This window comes from Pogona vitticeps, chromosome 1, assembly GCF_051106095.1.
Source record: "Pogona vitticeps strain Pit_001003342236 chromosome 1, PviZW2.1, whole genome shotgun sequence".
Classification (NCBI taxonomy): domain Eukaryota; kingdom Metazoa; phylum Chordata; class Lepidosauria; order Squamata; family Agamidae; genus Pogona; species Pogona vitticeps.
Genome location: NC_135783.1, coordinates 106,693,328 through 106,706,850, shown reverse-complemented (window position 1 = coordinate 106,706,850; position 13,523 = coordinate 106,693,328). Strand labels below are relative to the sequence as shown.

Sequence of the window (13,523 nt, the reverse complement as noted above, 5' to 3'; positions counted from 1 at the left end):
ACATCTGCGTGCTTTACTTTTGTGATCAGTGAAGAGACAGGGTAAATCTTAGATATAATCATCTGAGGAGTGTCTGTAAAGTAGAAAGTCACAGAGAACAATTCTTCAGGTCGTAGAGAGCAAATGATCTTGTGTGAATGCATAGTTTCTTTGCTGCAGTTCTCATGGAAATAAATAGTTTGGTTCCCCCCCCCCCAGGGAGTAAGTTGGCTTCTGAAATACTGTAGGACTTGACCTGGGATTTCTACACTTTCAATTCCCTGTCAACTGATGATGATCATCAACAAGCAGCTTTGTTTATTGGGATAAGCATCTATGTTCTGTGAGGAAAATTCAGATTTTAATGCAAACAACATGCAGTTGTTGTTTAGTCAAGTCGTGTCCAACTCTTCATGACCCCATGGACCAGAGCACACCAGGTCCATGGGGTCACAAAGAGTCGGACATGACTTAATGACTAAACAACAACAAATAATTACAATGATTAAAATAATTACAATCAGACAATATCAGGACAATACCGTTTTCCACTTTCCTTGATATTCCCCTAAGTGAGTTTATCTGAGCAACAAGCAGATAATTGCGTTAGTTGAAGAAGCAAGATCTGACACGGAACCATTTCACTCTGCCACTGCTGCCAGTGTCAACATCACCTCCACCTGATCTTTGATACAAAAAAGAAAGCTCTTAAACTTTGCTTCAACTCAATTCAATTGCAAAAACCCGTGGTTTTTTCTGATAAGTTCTGGTAGATATTTCCCAAAAGTGAATAAGGATAAAAAAGTAGAAGGACAAAAATTGTATTTGACATAACTGAATAATGTGTGTTTATTCATCCTTTAGTCGGCTTTGGAAGTCAAGAAGCATGTCCTCTTGAGATAAAAAAGACAGCATAATATTTCATTCTCCATCCGTTAAAGCAACATAAACGGTTTAAACAGGGTCATTGGACTGGGTTGTTACATTTTGACTGGAAAATTCTGTAAGAATCTGGCGCGCGCTGGAGGGGCGAATTTCACGCCCTCGATCAGCAGCGCGGTTTGCTTCCCCGGTCCCGGATGAAACAAACAACGGGCCACGTGATGTTGGGGAAGGGGCGGAGGCTATATAAGCCTAAGCCGTTCCGGAGCTCAGTCTCTTTCGCTTTTGGCAGGCAAAAGAGACGGACGGCTTGGCTTGAGCGGAGGAGCTTGGCATTTGGGAAATTGGTTTGCTGGGGCTTGCTATTCAGTAACCCTTTCGGGGTTAGCGCTGGGAGTTGGCTGGTAGTGGGGCTTGGCAAGGATTACGAGGACGAGGGAGGCAAGCGGGAAGCAGGGAGGATGGGAGAGGCGGCGCGCGGGGGGCATTATGCCCGTGGCGCGCACAGAGCCATCTGAACCTCATAACCAGGGAGCTCCCTTTGTATCTGCTCCCCGCTTGTTCTCAGAGTTATATTGGGGTTTACAGGATTGGCGAGGGGACGATTTTGTGGGGTGCATTAAATAAATAAATAAATAAATAAATAAATAAATAAATAAATAAATAAATAAATAAATAAATAAAAGAGGGTAAAAGACAAAGGGAAGCATTAAATATAATAATAGGAAGAATTCTTACAGAGAGTGAGGGGTTGCGAATTGGGGACATTGGGTGGGGGTGGGGGTATTGTTGGGGCGGGTGGCCTGATTCCTCCCCCCCCCTTGTTGGGGGTTATTGTAGCTGGTGGTTCCATTCATTTGGGGAATCAGGAAAGGACGGTGGTGGCAATTGAGAAAGTGAAACTCAATCAAAGGTGGCCATTTTAAGAGCAGGGTGGCTGCCGCATGGTAACTATTGCCACCATTTTGTGGGTTGGTTTCGTTTTCTATAAAAATACATATATTGCAGAAATCTATATAAATAAAATAAAATAATTTAGGACTGCTGTAATAAAGTAAATTTTGATTTGATATTTAGGGTTTGGGAAAGTCAAAGGGAATAGGGTGGGGGATAGTATTGGGGAGGGGGAACTAATTGGGTGGGGGGAGTATAACAAATAATAAATAAATAAATCAATAAATAAAATAACAATAAATCAATAAATAAAAAAAGAGGAGAAGGAAATTCATTAGCAATAACAATTGGTTTACACAATTGGATAACAATAAACCTTGGATAGGAATATTAATTGATAGTTTAGGATTAGAATTAGCAAGGTATTCATTTGTGGGTAAATTGATGTAGGGTGGCTTATAATTGTGAGAGTGGATTAACAATTCATTAGTCACAATATAATTTCTCTGAAATTGTGCTGGCTAGGTGGATTGGGGAGAGCACGCTGTGTTTACATAGGATTGACGTACGGTATTTACAGTATTGAAATATTAGCAAATAAGTAAATAAATAAGTAAGTAAATAAGTAAGTAAGTAAGTAAATAAATAAATAAATAAATAAATAAATAAATAAATAAATAAATAAATAAAAATAAATAAGAATAGAAAAAGTGGAGTCAATTATAATTGATCAGTGGATTTGAGTAAAGGTAAGATAAGGCCCTTTGGGGGAGCTTATACATTACTTGCCTGGCATAGGGTGAGGTGGGTGAGTGGTTTTGAAGATGTCACCGAAAAAGGGAGGCGGAAACAAGAAGGGCAAAAGCCCAGCTAGAAGGCAGGCAGTTCCCCAGGTGTCCCCACCACAATCATCTTCCGATGATGAGTCCTGGGTCTTGCTAAAGGAATTGCAGGCAAAAATGGCAGGCCTTGAGGCAAAAAGAGCAGAAAGGCCCACTCCTAGGGGCAGCGATACTACCCCACGCCGCTCAGCTAGAGACACTAAAGGACGGCGTAGGGCAGAAATTAGAGCTATCACATTGGAACTAACAAAGCATTTTGATGCCCTTGAGTCTGAGCAGGGTCGGGAGACTGAAGGACGGATGGCAGATGAAGGTTCAGCTGCAGGTGCAGTGGGGACTGGTGGGCGTAAACGCAGGAGGACAATGGCAACAGATGGGCAGGATCCAGGAGAAGGAACATCAGTCAGTCATGATCCCTATGACAAGCCCTCCACAAGCGGTCCAGGGGCTGCTGAAGCTTCTGGATCAGCAAGGGCAATTTCAGGTGGGTATGAGGCGTCGCACAATATGGTTGGTCAATCACCACAGTGGCCCTGGGCGGTAGGCCCGCAGCAATTGGGGGCGACACCAATTAAGTATGCACCATCTGATATGACATGGTCAGGGGGGTTTGGCCCCCAGTGGGGCCGCAGTGGTTCGGATGGGGCATGCCAGGTTCAGCTCCCTTGCAGTCTGTTATGGCGGTTGAAGGTAAGATCGCAACACCACAACAACACCCGTCAGTGCCCAATACGGGTTATAACACGGTCTCGATCGCGGCTATTCCGTACACGGATTATAGTATGCCACTGGGAGATCACCTGATGCCAGCGGTTAAGGAAAAAATTTGGCGAGAAGACTACATTGACTTTTATGAGTTACTGAACCGTGAATTTGAAGTAAAAGAGATTGATAAGGATGATGAAAAACTGAAGGAAAAGCATAGGCGTAAACGGCCAGACAGGAATTGGAACAATTGGGTCATGGGCTTTACCATATATGCAGGTGTTTTAGTGAAAATGCAACCTTGGAAGGCATCTGCCTTGTTCCAATACTTTGACATTATGCGTAGAGCGAAGGCTGAGTTTGAGGGACAGGCTTGGTTGAGGTACAATGAGGCTTTCAGGATGAGGAATGCAATGAGGCCGGAATTGCGATGGGATGAAACACATCTGGGGCTCTGTCACCGGCAAAGACGAGTTTAGGCGATAGATTTGATTGAGGGCACTTGAATATAAAGTACTCAGGTAACACAGGTACCCGCCAGGGGGCGGGGCAGGCGGTTCAACCCCGGCTGCCTTGCTATGAATTTAATAACAGAGGGTCGTGTGCCAAGGTCCCATGCAGGTTTCGGCATGAATGCCTCACATGTGGTGGAAAGCACGCAAAAATCAACTGTTTTAAAGCAGCAGCGCTGCGAGTGAACAAATCAGGTGGCACAAACAAAAAACCAGATGGTGGGGGTGGGGCTCCTGGAAAGGGGGCCCACACCAATTAAACTTGACATACTGCAAAGGGGCTTGGCAAGGTACCCCAAAAGGGAAGACGCAGAATACTTGTACTTAGGTTTTAAGTTTGGTTTTAGGATTCCAGTGCAGGGTATTAGAAAGGCGTTTATGGCAAAGAATCTTAAGTCAACAAAAGGCATGGAGGGAATAGTATGGGAAAAGATTAATAAGGAGGTTAGAGAGGGTAGAGTTTTGGGACCCTTTAAGGTGTCACCCTTGGATAACTTAAGGGTGTCACCTCTGGGGATTGTTCCTAAAAAAGCCCCGGGAGAATTCAGGCTGATACATCATTTATCGTTTCCGGAAGGGGAGTCAGTAAATGATGCAATCCCAGAAGAATTGTGTTCTGTATGCTATACTTCTTTTGATGAGGCGGTTAGAATGATTAGGAAGTGTGGAGTAGGTGCAGAATTAGCAAAGGCGGATGTGAAATCGGCCTTTAGGATTCTGCCTGTTCACCCGGCAGATTTCAATATGTTGGGTTTTAAATTTGGGGGACAATATTATATCGATAGGGCCCTCCCGATGGGGTGCTCGATTTCATGTTCGACCTTTGAAAAGTTCAGTACATTCATTGAATGGTGGATTCGGCAAAGGATGGGCTGTAGGTCTACGGCCCACTATTTGGACAATTTTCTTTTTTGTGGAGGAGCAAATTCGGGACAATGCCTAGTGTTGTTGAACAATTTTAGGGAACTGGCGGCAGAATTGGGTTTGCCATTAGCAGAGGAAAAGACAGAGGGACCGGCGACGACTCTTACTTTCTTGGGGATTGAATTGGACACAGTGCATCAGGCTTCAAGGTTGCCACTGGACAAACTAGGGAGCATTAGGGAGATGATACAAACTTTAAGGGGAAAGAAGAAGGTGACGTTAAAAGAACTACAAGAAGTGGTGGGACACTTGAACTTTGCATGCAAGGTGGTAGCTCCTGGGAGAGCCTTTCTCAGGCGACTTTGTAGCGCCATGTCAGGGCTGAGGAAGCCATTCCATAAGACTAGGGTTACAAGGGGTATGCGTGAGGATTTGAAGGTGTGAGAGCAATTTTTGGCTCAATTCAACGGGATTTCATTTTGGAGGTCCGAAATTCGTTTAAATGCAGATGTACAGGTAAATTCAGACACCGCAGGCACTCAAGGGTTTGGAATTTATTACAGTGGTAGGTGGTGCGCAGGTACCTGGCCCTTGGAATGGCATCAACAAGGTATAACGAGGGATTTAACATTCTTAGAATTTTTTCCAATAGTAGGAGCCCTGTGGCTCTGGGCAAAAGAATGGGCTAATACAGTAGTTTGTTTCTGGTGTGATAATCAAGCTGTGGTGTATATTATCAATAGCTTGACGTCACGCTAAGAATGGGTTATGGATTTAGTTAGGGCATTTACATTAAGAGCACTGCAGTTTAACGTCGTGGTGCATGCACGTCATGTTCCAGGCATCGATAACAGGATAGCCGATGCTCTTTCACGCCAACAGATCCAATGTTTCAGGGAACTGGCACCGGAGGCCAGGGATCTGCCAGAAGTGCTTCCGGCAGAGGTATGGCTGATTGGCGTGAAGAAGCTGCGAGAGCGATAGGTCTGGCACTTGCCCCACGAACACGCAAGAAATATGTAGCAGCAGGTATCGAGTTTTTCGACTTTAGGAGAGAAGCACAATTGGAACAAAAGTGGCAGGCACTGGTGGAGCATATACAGCAATTTGCTGTGGCTATGCATAGGAAAGGCTTGGCAGCGGGCACCATTCAGGGAAAATTGGCCGCATTATGTTTTTATGCTAAGGCTAATGGGTTAAGGGATTTTTCAAGGGATTTTAGGGTAAAGAAAATGTTAGAAGGTTGGTCCAGGGAAAAGGGAGGATTGCAGGATGACAAGACACCCATATCTCCGGTGCTCCTTGAGCGTTTGGGAGATCTGTGGGGGTTCTTGTGTAAGGATAGTTATGAACAGACGTTGTTCCGGGCTGCAGCTCTGGTAGCCTTTTTTGGGGCTATGCGTATTAGTGAATTAGTGGCTTTAGGGAAAAGGGACAACTCTAGGAGGGCTTTGCAATTTGAGGATGTTATATGCCAAGAGAGTCAGGTCAGGATTAGGATCAGGAGATCTAAAGCTGATCAACATGGTGTAGGAAGACAGGTAATATTGGGGCAATGCAGCTCGCAAAAAATATGTCCAGTCAGGGCTGTAAAGGAGTTTTTGGACACTAGGGGGATGGAACGGGGTTATTTCTTTCAGCACATAGATGGATCACCGCTTACGAAATATCAATTCTGGAGGCTTATTGACATGGCGCTGGAAAAAGTAGGGGTTAGGAATATGAGGTTTGGTACGCATTCTTTCAGGATAGGGGCTGCTTCAACTGCGCCCGCGATGGGTTACAACATAGAGCAAATTAAGCAGTTGGGTTGGTGGTCATCCAATTGTTTTCACAAATATATCAGACAATTGCCTAACGTATAGGTAGGGGCTGTTTTTGTTTTTTCAGGTGTTTGGATGCCGAAAGTCCAGAGGAGCATCAAGATTATTGGCCATAGCTACATCTATTGGGCGGTGCGTTATGCTGCAGCTTCACATTGGGGAAACGATTTGGGCCTGGGTGCTCAGGCATCCATTTCGTGGATGGGCATACGTGGTATGCAGTGGTTGCAATTAGGAAGATTGACCGCTTTTGGAAGTACGCCGCCTGATGTTTTGGTGGTCCATTTAGGGGGCAATGATTTGCCCAGAGTGCCTGGAAAGGCATTAATATTAGATATATTAAGGGAATTTAATAGGTTACATGTTTTATATCCCACCTTGCGCATCGTATGGTCAACGATTATACCGCGTTTAAGTTGCCGTGGAGCTTGGAGCATTAGCAAGATAAACAAGGCACGGCGGCAAGTTAATAGAGAAGTTTGTAGAGGCATTAGCTATAACGGCCTCGGATCTGTGATTAATCATCACAGAATCCAAATTTCTAAGTTGGAATATTTCCGGGAGGATGGTGTCCACCTGTCAGAGGCAGGTTTGGATGTATTCCTGGATGATTTGAGAGGGGGCCTGCTGGTTGAACTTGAGATGCTTGGTGTGCACATGGGACATAGCTGATGCTAGTCTTTCATGCGTTGGCGGGTAGTGTGGGAATAACTGGTTGTCTCGGTGGGTCCCCCTTTATAATTAATATAAAGCCAACAGCGGGTCGCTCTTTACGCCTCTGCGGATCGTGCGATCACAGGGGCGGAGGTGGTTGATGCGCTGGGCCACTTATGGACCGAAAGTCAACAATATAGATGGCTCAAGGCCCGGGGTGTTTTGATTGAGGTCTGACAGGTTCCTACGGTCGTTAGACAGATGGAACCTGGGGGCCTGGGACTTGCCCATTGACGGATAAGGAATCTTTGGATGCCAGTGACTTATTTACCCGCACTACCGCAGGCCCCCTCAAATTTGGATTAAGTTATTGGTTGAATTTTGAATTGGTTTAATAAAGTGTGGCCCATAATTAAATCCAAAGAATCGTTGTCTTGTGTATTCATGTCGGGAAATGGGGAGGCAATGCTCATTATTTTGCTACCAGGAAAATAATTTTTTTCATGACTGGTTGAGTCAGGCATTGTCTGTATAAGAATTTGGAGCCCCACGTGCTGATTTGAGCAATATGTAATGCACATCTAAACTGCATTGTCTGGGGTGAAATCTGAAAATTAGTGGTGTTATAAAGTGCAGAATTCTGCCATATGAGTGGAAAAATGTATGAGGATGTTGGAAATGAAACATCGCCCAAACATTCTTAGAAAAGAGTCAGTGACATCCCTATAGAGGCTGATAAAGACGTTTGTCTGAAGCCCATGTGGGCCACGGCCACTCATAGTGCACGAAAAAAGACCAGTGCACTAATTCAATGTCAGTGTTTGAGTCACAGCTAGGAAATACTTTACTGACATTCTTTTGTTGCCCTATTTCATGCATTTTTTTCAGCACAACTTTTAAAAGTTAGAATGCAGCTCTACTATTGAATTAAATCAGGAGCTGGTTTAGGGTTTTAGAAATGGATTTGTCACATGTTTTTTTGTGTTGGTGTGTGTGTTGTTATGGAACAACTTTTAGTCTGGTTGTAAACTGTGGGTATATTGGCACTTTGGCATTCCAGGTTCTGGTTTTCTGGTATTCTCTCTGTACTGGAAATTGAATTTTTCACCTCAACTGTACATTGTGACTTTCTTGAGGCAGAGCTGACCTATCTTTGGCCAGCTGATGCCGGACTCAGCAGCTTTTATTCAGCAAAGCCAGCATCAGCACTTTACAACTTCTAAGTTGTAAAGTGGCATAGCACTAGATTGCTGCAATGCTAACACAGGAACAAATAGGAAAAACAGGGTATCTTGCCTTCCCAAACCTGTTGTACTTGGCATCCAAAGCTCAGAAAACCCTGCAGACCTCCATAGACACTATTTACCCTAGCACAGGTGATTACACATGCCAAAATGAGTAAAAAAGAAAAGCTTGACCAGAATCAAGTTAAAATAAACATGCCCACCTGGGCATAAAAAAACACTGCTTCCTGGCTGAAAAAAGAAAGCACACTTAGCTGTATGTTGTGTAGCTGGAGATTTTTTACTTTGATTTCGAACATGCCAATCCCAGCACAAAAACAGGAGTATTATGACATGTAATCGAGCCTTTGTTATTAAAGTGCCAAACAATATTGTATTGCTGTTCCTTATCATTTTAATTCCTTACCATGGCCAGAATCCCACTGAGATTTTACTCCGGTGTACGTGAAACCATGTAAGTCATGACAGCAAACTGTAGCTCATTAATGAGGTTACAAGCCCGGTTGTGTGCCTCTTCTGCAAACAAGTGTATGACCAGGCACATGATTGGCACCTTGTTAACTAGCTGCAGCTTGCTGTTCTGACGTCTACAAGTTTTACTTACTCTGCAGTATGAGCCCAAGTCTTCATAAATCTTTTCCTATCACTGACTCCATTCTATTTGCTTGCAAACCCATATCTCCATGATCTGAGAACAAGAACCTTGTCTGTACTGTCCCATTCAAAGTAGTGATGGATGCTACACACAGAACATGTTTGTTACATTACCAAACCTCCCCTTAATTGAAATAACCCCCCAAACTTCCTTTCAGGGTATAATAAATGCAAGGATTTATCTGTGACTTTCCATTTTAATCCGTCCCCTGGTCTCATTGACTGTTTGACCTTCCTGAGAGATGCGGAAGTCTCTGGAGGGGTCAGCTGGGGTGCTCACCGGAGATGTGCAACAAGATAAACAAAATAATGGATTACTGAGGAAGGCTGGCACATTTCTCTTAAAGGTCACATTTTATGTTGTAGAGGAGACTGCTTGCAAGGGACCTTTATGTAAAAATATTTCCTCATTTTTAGAAGGGAACTACTTATTCAGAGACATCACATTCTAAATCCAAATTCCACAAGGAAGTTCACAGTTTAAGATTTCAGCTCCATTTGCCTGTTCACTTTCCCATTTTGGCTCAGTCTGGTCTTCTCTCTGGGATGGTGGTGCAGGAATGTTTTTAAATCTAGTCCCTAAAGATGGCATTGTAGAATTTTGAGATTAAGATTAATTGAATTGAACGGAATGTACTTATTTATTTCTGTGGCAGTTTTCCAAAGTGATGCCGTATTTTAAGGCTTTCCCCCCTCCATGGTATCACTACCGTAGCGTGGAATGCAGCGGCTTATAGGATCAAAGCACTATATTGACTTTAGGGTTTTTTTGTGTTATTGTTCTACATATTGAATTGTATTGTACACATCATAAATTGCTTTGAGTGCATTGCCAAGAATCAGATAGACATTTAGAAGTGGTACAATGCAAAAAGGCTGAGCTATGAATCAAGACACGGCTGACTCTAATTTGCCCCTGCCATGAACCTCAGTACTCCACATTTGCAATATGGTGAATAATAATAGTGGATTACAATGCAAAGTATTATCATCACTATTATTAATAAAGACAGCAATATCAACACTTATATTAAAGATGGCAATAATAATTATTATGGCCACAATTATTATTATGGCTATTGGGAGTGTGTGTAGTACTAGCATTAATGTTAGTGTCCTGCCCATAGTGTTTTGCAATATTAGACATGCCATTGTGTGTGCTGGACTCTAGCCACATTGTTTTCAACGGGGATTGTCTGAACAAAGAGGTACTGAATACTTCTTTGTGCAAGCTCCAAAAGGACACACGGAATATGGCAGTGGGATTCTAATTTGTAACTTTTAATTTTACAGTGGTGCCTCGCATTACGATGTTAATTCGTTCCAGCGAAATCGCTGTAGAACAAAAACATCGTAAAGCGATTTTAAAAAGCCCATAGGAACGCATTAAAACCCGATTAATGTGTTCCTGTGGGGTCCAAACTTACCGTCCAGCGAAGATCCTCCATAGCGCGGCCATTTTCGCTGCCCGTGCAGTGAGGAATCCGTCCCAGAAAACAGCGGGCAGCCATTTTCTTTACCCAGCGGCCATTTTGAAACCGCCGATCAGCTGTGCGAAAATCTTCGTTTTGCGATAATCGGTTAGCGAAGCAGGCAACCTATCATTGCAAAGCAAAAAAAAAAACAAAACAAAACCATAGGAAACATCGTTTTGCAATCGCTTTTGCGATCGCAAATACTTCTTCGTTATGCGATTTCTTCGTTAAATGAAGCGCTCGTCTTGCAAGGCACCACTGTAATAGGATTTAGCTGAAAGCCTTTTGTGCAGCTCCACCTGCACAACGAGAATGATATTATTGTTATTGTTGTTGCTGATTAAATGCTTCCTTTTGAAATGTTGGGGTGTTTGTGGCTTGTGCACATTATGGTGAAAGCACATTGATTGATTGATTGATTGATTGATTGATTGATTGATTGACTTACTTACTTACTTACTTACTTACTTACTTACTTACTTACTTACTTACTTACTTACTTACTTACTTACTTACTTACAGTTATCCATTAACACCAGACAAGCAGAGACCATAGGTACATCCACAGGACCTGTATTAACTATAGCATCTAAGTCAGAGCATATTTGAGTGATTTTGCCTGCAAAGTGCGGTGCAAATTCTTCATGGCGAGCTTTTTATGGTACTTGCAAGTGTTTCAATCACTTCAATCACATCATATAGTTGCAGTCCTTAAAACGCCCAATAGTACTATCTGTCCATCATTGGACACCCCAATCTTATGTTTGTTTATTTAGAAATATGTTTGTCTGCATTGAGAACAAGTGTTGCCAGGTCTGCAAGTATAGAACTGCAGCCTGAATCAAGACTGCAATCAGCCATCCTTCCGCAGATGTCTAGACATGGGTAGATGGAAAAATCTCTCCTGTTTCACATGGTGGCTAACAGATTCTTAGAGGAATTCCATCAGCAGGTTGTGAACGCATTATCTTCCTCCTGCCTCCATACTGAAAAATTGTAATTCAGATATGTGGTGCTTGGATCCTGGCCACAGGACATAGCTATATAACCAATAACCACCGATAGCTTTGTCATCTATCAATTTGTCTAGTCCTGAGCACTGTGAAGTACTTTCTTCTGATTATCGCTCGATGACCTCAGATACCAATATTATGAAACAGGAAGAAAAATGATTCTCTGTTTACTTCTCCACACCATGCATCATTACACACCCCTCAATCACCCCACCCCAATATTCACCTTAAAAATGGCCTGTATTAAAAAAGCTTGTATTATTTTCTTATAAGAAATTATTTCAGTGCCTGGTAATTTTTTCTATATTTTCCAGCACCTTGTCCACCTCTGCAATATCATTTTTGAGAAGTAGAAAACAGATAGTTGCATTCCTTTCATGTATCAATGTAAGTACCCAGGTGGAAGTTTTCTTTTTTGTCCCTTTCCTAATAGTCTAACAGTAGAATTTTCCTTTAGAACATCTGCTCTACATGAGGTCTATGTGTTCACTGAGCTGTCCACTATGACCTTGAGATCTCTTTCCTGATTAGTCACCTTTAAACATATGAACGAATATAAAAACGAATCACAATATTCAACGAAGAATGATGACTCATCAGATATTTGTTGCTTTGTATTCTTGAGGTTGAGAGACACTGATGAATAAGAAGCAATGAACATCACCCTTTTATGTATATTCCTCCTTTCATCTATCTCTCTCTGCTTATGTCCCGGCCCATCAGCTGTTCCTTGGGGCACAGGCAGAGAGGGGTTTTAACAAGCTGCCCGAAGGGAATTCCAACTCCTGTTTACGAAGATTGGGTGGAGGGAATCACTTCGGTCAGGCTTCCCCGGTCTTTCTATGTCCCTGCAGCATAGACAGAGGAAGCCTGCAAAGGAATTTCCCCCGCTGTCTTTGCAAACAGCGGGGGGAGGGGGATTGCTTTGGACAGGCATCCCCAGTCTATGCCATGGGGGCATAGAAAGATGAAGCCTGAACCAAGAGATGTCCCCCCCCCCATTGTTTGTAAAGACAATGGGGTGGGTGGGATCACTTTGGTCAGTCTTCCTTTGTCTGCTTGGGAATAGAAAGATTGGGGAAGCCTGATCAAAGTGATCCCCCATATTTAGGAAATGATCCTTTGTCCCCAAATCTAGTCACCAGTTGCTAGCTTAGACACTACAGGTGCATATAGAATCATGAAGATGGAACAGGCCTATAAGGCCATCGAATCCAACCCAGAATATTTGCCAGGTGGTTGTCTAAATTTCTCCTAAATGCTTCCAGTGTTGGAACACTTCCACCTTTTTTTCTATTTAATTTTTTTTTTTAAACTACTAGGAATAGGGTAGGGAATACAAAAGGTAAAAGTGTAAGGGATGGGAAAAGGGTTTTGAGGATAGGAGAACACAGAGTATACAATCATCCAATCTATTCATATTTTATATCCCTCTGATCTGTTCATTTTTCAATGTAAAAAACAACTTTGTATTCTTTTTTAAATATATATATATATTGTTTGGTTATCCTCTAAATATCAGCTTATATTCATGTTTAATTTAAATCTAAATTATTCCAACTCTATCAAGAAATTGAGCCCAATTATAAAATGCATCCCCTCTTTCAATTTCCTTCTGTCTTGGACGTACATTCAGCCTGTTTAGAAAGATATCCATTTCTAGCACTTCCCATATTTTCTCAGTACCCTTCTCTTGTTTCTGTGCCTCTATTTTCTTCCAGTTTTGGGGAGATAAAATTAAATCCAGGACAGTAGTCTGATTTTTAACATCATCTTTACTGACTATTGTATCTGAGTAGCTCACATGGTAACTCTTAATTTCATCTGTGTTACCTGGCATCACTCTCAATAAAAACTGTTCTGGAGTTAATACAGTTCCATTTAACTGTTGTTTAACATTTTCAGAGGTCATTTCCATCTTTCCAATACATATGGTTTGTATAAATAATATCTGACAAAATTCCCAACCTTTTTAAAAAGCG

General features: G+C 42.5%; 1 protein-coding gene across 1 annotated transcript; it reads left to right on the top strand.

Annotated features, from left to right (window-relative positions):
- The first annotated feature begins 1,041 nt into the window (after positions 1 to 1,041).
- Positions 1,042 to 11,775, top strand: LOC140705452 (uncharacterized). The gene is made up of 2 exons (XM_072993220.2): positions 1,042 to 3,081; positions 6,569 to 11,775. The coding sequence occupies exons 1-2, from the start codon at positions 2,580 to 2,582 to the stop codon at positions 7,171 to 7,173; spliced, it is 1,107 nt and encodes a 368-aa protein (XP_072849321.2). The 5' UTR covers positions 1,042 to 2,579; the 3' UTR covers positions 7,174 to 11,775.
- The last annotated feature ends 1,748 nt before the right edge of the window (positions 11,776 to 13,523 follow it).

Coding starts and splice junctions, on each gene's coding strand:
- LOC140705452 (XM_072993220.2), top strand. CDS start 2,580: ATGTCACCGAAAAAGGGAGGCGGAAACAAGAAGGGCAAAAGCCCAGCT. Junction 3,082..6,568: donor ATCAGCAAGGGCAATTTCAG/GTGGGTATGAGG, acceptor TTGTTTTTTCAG/GTGTTTGGATGCCGAAAGTC.